The sequence below is a fragment of the Cydia fagiglandana genome, chromosome 2 (assembly GCF_963556715.1).
Source record: "Cydia fagiglandana chromosome 2, ilCydFagi1.1, whole genome shotgun sequence".
NCBI classification, from domain to species: domain Eukaryota; kingdom Metazoa; phylum Arthropoda; class Insecta; order Lepidoptera; family Tortricidae; genus Cydia; species Cydia fagiglandana.
Genome location: NC_085933.1, coordinates 27,640,111 through 27,646,235, shown reverse-complemented (window position 1 = coordinate 27,646,235; position 6,125 = coordinate 27,640,111). Strand labels below are relative to the sequence as shown.

General features: G+C 39.8%; 1 protein-coding gene across 1 annotated transcript; it reads right to left on the bottom strand.

Moving 5' to 3' along the window:
• Positions 1 to 1,032: 1,032 nt before the first annotated feature.
• LOC134679556 (uncharacterized) lies at positions 1,033 to 1,902 on the bottom strand. Its single transcript, XM_063538513.1, has one exon. The coding sequence runs from the start codon at positions 1,900 to 1,902 to the stop codon at positions 1,033 to 1,035; it is 870 nt and encodes a 289-aa protein (XP_063394583.1).
• Between the last annotated feature and the right edge of the window lie 4,223 nt (positions 1,903 to 6,125).

Genomic DNA, 6,125 nt, shown 5'->3' with positions numbered 1-6,125 from the left:
TCTCATGCTCGGTCGCGCAAGTAGATGCTACCAGAATGTCGTCTAAGTACGGGAAGCAGAATTCCAGGTCACCGAGGATTTCGTCAATGAATCTCTGGAATGTCTGCGCGGCATTGCGCAACCCGAACCCCATAAAGCTAAACTCGAACAACCCAAACGGCGTCGTGATGGCTGTTTTAGCAATGTCATCCTTAAACACTGGAATCTGGTTGTAGGCACGAACTAGGTCCAATGTGCTAAAAATCTGACAGCCGTGTAGGTTGTGCGAGAAGTCGGCAAGATGCCTAACAGGATACCTATCTGGTATGGTGCGGGCGTTCAACGCGCGATAGTCGCCGCAAGGTCGCCAGCCGTTGCTCTTCTTGGGAACCATGTGAAGGGGCGACGACCAGGGGCTATCGGAGCGACGTGCTATACCTGTACGCACCATATCGTCGAACTCCTGCTTGGCTATTTTGAGCCGCTCTGCATCCAACCGTCTAGGACGACAGTACACCGGCGGGCCAGGGGTGGTACGGATGTAGTGCACCGTATTGTGCTTCACGGTACGCTCCGAGGGGTCACCCGCAGGCCTCGTGATTTCAGGAAACTGCTGCAGTAATCCGTGATACGCCGTTGTACCTGCAATCGACTTAATGCTGCTCACAGAGCAAGAAGAGGCTGAATAAGCACGAGCGGTAAGCATAGTACAATAATCTATAAGCTGTTTATGCCTTACATCTATTAACAGATTATAGAAAGCTAAAAAATCTACGCCAATGATAGGCTTTGTTACTTCGGCTAAGATAAAACGCCAATGAAAAGCGCGGCGTAAGCCAAAATCAAGCGTAAGACTAATTGAGCCATAAGTAGGTATAGGAGTACCATTAGCAGCAAACAATAGATATTTATCTTTAGTGCGGCTCTGAGGATTTACAGAAGTAAAAGGAAAAACACATACATCGGAACCACTATCTACCAAAAATGTCAGTTTAGTGTTCTTGTCGGTGACAAAAAGACAACCTGAGGAAACTTGGCAATCACTCGTCGTCATTAGTGACCGCCGCTGGCATTTCCCTCGGTCCAGCTGCACGGCGCGCGACACTTGGTTGCACGGGGGCCGAATCTGTCGTGGTACCAGCATCGTCCGCTGCTCCCCGCACGACTCCTTGAGCGAGAGCTGTGACGTCCCCGGGAGCGCGAGCGCGTGGTAGCTCGCCCACGGGAATTTCCAGTCGCTAAAGCAGCTACTTGCCGCACAAGGTCATCTATACGGCGGTTGAGACGCTCTTCCATTGTGCTAGGTACAGATGACGGCACGAGAACAGGAACAGCTGACCCAGAAGCTTCCGCAACGTGAGGTGTGTGTACCACAATATCATTCACCCGATCGGCCAACGCAGCAACCTTGTCCAAAGTGGCATCCGACATCGTGGCAATAACGGTCTGCACATGCGGCGGTAAACGTTTAGCCCATATGCTGCGCAGAAAGTCGTCCGATAAGTCGGTACCGGCCAGGTCGCGAAGATGTCGCAAAAACTGCGAGGGCTTACGATTACCCAGCTCGGCTTGAGACACCAACTCCTCCACTCGCTTGTCCTTGGACACGGACAATCGGTAAACTAGCTCAGTTTTTAGTTTGTCGTATTTTTCCGTCGCCGGCGGCTTTGTAATTATGTCCTTAACCTCCGCTGCATATTTATGCTCGAGATTGCTCACGACATGGTAAAACTTGGTCGAGTCGGCCACAATATTCGCCAAACTAAACTGGCCCTCCAACTGGGCAAACCATAAAGCCGGTTCCTCGGGCCAAAATGGCGGAACTTTAACGCCAACTGCATTAACGGTCGAATCCATTGTCCTCGGCACACTAACAGTCGGCGGAGTAGTGGTAGTAGTACTTGGAGCTGTCGTTTCTCCCATGATTATTTATTCCGCACTTTATTATAGCGATCAAAGTTCACACGGACGCTATAACACTGCACTGCACTCAGTTCTAACGTCGGAAAGTCACCAAATTTATAGCTACGGAGCTATTAAATAACATACGCAGTTTAACATTTATAAAGTTTATTATAGGTTAAACACAGTCCACAGAAGATAGTCAGTACAGTACGGAAGAAAGAAAGTAGCACAGTACACTGTAGAAGAAGAAATACAGAAAAGAACATAAATCGTATTTAAAAATGCAAGCGAGAGCGATCGACCTGCGCGCAGCCTTCCGGCGTCGGATAGCGGATACGACTGACCTGGCTAGGAAAACCGAGCGCGCACGAATGCGCCCGAATGCGCCCGAAGATAATACCGTTACTTTTAACTATATCGCTCGGCCGCGGGAACGCGGCGCGCAGGCAACTAATATTAACAATAATATTTAAAACATAATATAATGTGTTGCTACACTATCTATATAAAGGTTGTAACAGGGGTTCCATATCTGGGAAGCATTCTCGAGTTTGCTTCTTACAAATGAACAATATAGGATCTTGAAAGTGAGTTGTGATTTAAATGATAATTCGAAATAATGTGAATCTCCTTTATCACAGATTGTTAATACGATGATCATAACCTCCTGACGACTGGGCGAAATGTAATCAATAATAAATAAATAAAATAATTTTATTTCGGATATAAATTATAGTTGTTAAGTTACTTACATCTACATTTCACTTATAACTAATTTTCCAATTAACTTTTAATTTGCTGGCTTACATTTAAATCTGTAAATGTACAAAAAAATCAAATCTTGATTGGGGCCTGTTGTACGTAGGAATCTTTAGCCAATCCCTTGATACAAAAACGTGGTAAATGTTTTTCCTGATGATACAAGTCAGATGATATTTCATAAATTGACGTATTTAAAATAATCAGACTTTCCAAACTTCAAGCACATTGATTTTATTAACTTCTGCAACTTACTTTACTTTACCTATGTAAAAAAAACATAATTAGAAGGTTAACAATAAAATAAAAGTTAGAATGAAACTGGCGCTTTGATCGCAAACTCTCGATCCTATCAACAATGATCGCAGCCGTCGATACTGCGATTACAAGGCAGGCGGCGCGCGCGCAGCGGGGGGTGGGGCGGGGAGGGCTTCAGCGCACCGTATCCTGTTGTTAATTATTAATATAACCGAGCTATATTCATAATATATTATTGATGTATACCTACATAATATAATATATTTAACAAAATAAACTTTAATTTGTAATTTTTTACAAAATTTAATAATACTTTAGCAAAACAATTTTGTCATTATGTAGAAAAATAGAATTAAAACGTTGTATGGGTGTACAATGGAGCCTATATTTTTTAAACTAGCCGCCATTTTCTACCGATGGCGGGTGTAGGTAGGTAAGTCTTACAGTACTACTAGTATTACGTACTCAACACACAGATTTACTTACATTCTTAATTTTGACAGCTAGACCAAATTTATGATATTCAATAATTTCTAATTCTATGCACGGTGGTCGTTAATGCACTATGAGTTGGACGCAAAAAATGTTTTATTTGGTTTGTAATATGTTTCGTTTATCTTTACATAATTGTTACTTTTCAAAGGAGGTATTCATAATTTTCATACACACTCATAATTTTCATAAAATTGTGAATCTTTAATGTACGAAATCAATCAATCACAAAACTAGGTCAGTTATGTAAGTGCAGTTAGGTAAATATAGTACTTTTATCCACGTGAAATGCAATTAATAATACTCACCAAGTCGCACATATTAATGGTATCTATGGTTTAGTTCATTTGCCAAATCAGATATATTACATGGAATAAAACTAAAACCTATATTTAAAAACGCAGTTTGTAATATCCTTGTCTCGCTCGCTGCGGGTGGCGGTTCGAACCCGGCCCTAACTGTTATTGTGATCGTGTCCTCCGGCCATGTCGCGACTTTCAACTCGAATGTATGGGGGCCGTTGCGAATTTAAATTACTCCTAACGCATTATACTCTCAATAAACTAGTTATGCCCGCTGAGAACTGATACCATCAAAAATTTAAATTAGGTTTTTGTACCAAATGGAAAATTTGCGATACATTTTTAACTATAAATAATTGAATATTACTTAATTTAGATATGATTTTACAATAAAATTAAACATCTTTTTATTCAACAACTTACTTATACCTACGTCTCTATTTGGCCCAACAGTAAATTGATTCCTTTGCTTTGTGTGATGAGTCAATATAATGTACGGTGAGTAGGCACATGACGTGTTGGGTATTAGGGTCAACACGTCATGTGACATTTAGGTGATATTTAATAAATAGAAAATATATTTAATAAAATAAACAATAATTCTAAGTACATTTCATAAAGGTCACCTAAATGCCACTCACGTAGGCCACTAGTATATAAGCACCAATTTACTCAATAAAGGAGTTCAGTATTCAGCAGACTTTCATAGTATTATTTGCTACCCGAACGCTCCACATTACATGGCGACCCTGTCAGTGGAACTGCTCAGCAGTTCTGGTATCACCACCTTCGGAATCGTCTATAGTTCGTTTTTTTTAGCATTAGAAAGAACTCCACAGAAGGAAGCGTGCATTTTTTATCAGGCTCTTCAATTGTTAATAATTATTGAATTATCTAATGTAGCATGGTCAATACATACAATTTACTTCAAATTATTACCGCTAAAAGTGCCGGATTTGGAACCACAAGCTTACTTCTGCGAAGTTCTTTCTAATGCTAAAAAAAACGGACTATAAGTTGCGCCGCCCAGCCATTCAGCCAGCCAGTCAGCCACCCAGTCAACCAGCAAGCCAGCTAGCCAGCACCACTAAGCACAGCACTAGACCGCGTCACGCAGCTACGACCCTGAACAACTATGGAACCGAGCACAGCTTCAGCCCAGTGCGGCAATAAGATCACAGTAACAATAACGGTAAACACTGATGGACAGCCTACAAGAACAGCACAATGGACAAGGAAGCAGCCACATACCCGCCATCGACCCCAACCGCCAACCCCGCCAGTACAGCGTACTCAGCAATACCACCAAGCCAACACGTCAAGGAAGAAGAATAAAGGGCGAGCCACACGCCACATCCAAGCGACCATAACCACCAATAATACTTCAATAGAAGATCAGGATGAAGACTGGACAAAGGTACCCACATCAAACTAAATAATCTTCTTTAAACATTTTTTTTTTCTCTTTCCCTCGAAAATTATCATTAAATATAATCTATGCATCAAATCTATAATCTTAATAATGTATAAACTATTCTTTAAACATGCAGATATTGCAGATACGTCTATGAGCGATATTTCAAATTCTACTATCTATTAATTTATTAATTATAATTAATTTACGATTACTACTTGATGACGAAAAGCAAAACATGAATATATGTTAAAAAAATATATATTCACCAGTTGACCACAAGTAATTAATTTTAAAGTACATCCGAACGAGTCCAAGTAATTGCCGAAATATAATAAATTTAAATAATACCTACTCAATATTTAACATAAAAAAAAACCCAGTAAAAAAAATAATATATATAATTATGTACGTATAGATAACATTAAATATCAAAAACTTGTTAAACTAAAACAATTAATAACGCAAAACATTTTCTGATATCCATCAATAATTTCAACCAGTGCATCATTCGTTAATTAAAACAAATAAACAAAAATTTAAACAAACAATACACATATAACGCGTCGCATGGTTAACTCAAAAAACTTTACACAATCAGCAACATTAAATATCAAACACGGGGGTGCATTCCATTATTCCCATCTTTGCAATTAACGTATATTATATATTTTAAAGACTATAAAAGAAATATAAAAAAAAAACACCCGTTACTAACAATAACACTAACATTAACATCATAATATCATTATTTAGCTTCGTTAAAAACAAAACAACCCACTAACCCCACTAACCAACCACCTCCCACCACTAACACTAACAAACTAACCTAACATTTCAAAAACCTACTAACCCACTACTACCCACCACTTACCCTAACAAACTAACCTAACATTTCAAAACCCCACTAACCCACTAATAGCCAACACTAACACTAACAAACTAACCTAACATCTCAAAACAAAACCTATTTCCCAACATAAAGACAAAACCACTAACAAACAAACCTAACAGTA

Excerpts from the sequence above, each read along its gene's own strand:
- LOC134679556 (XM_063538513.1), bottom strand. The coding sequence starts at position 1,902 with ATGGGAGAAACGACAGCTCCAAGTACTACTACCACTACTCCGCCGACT.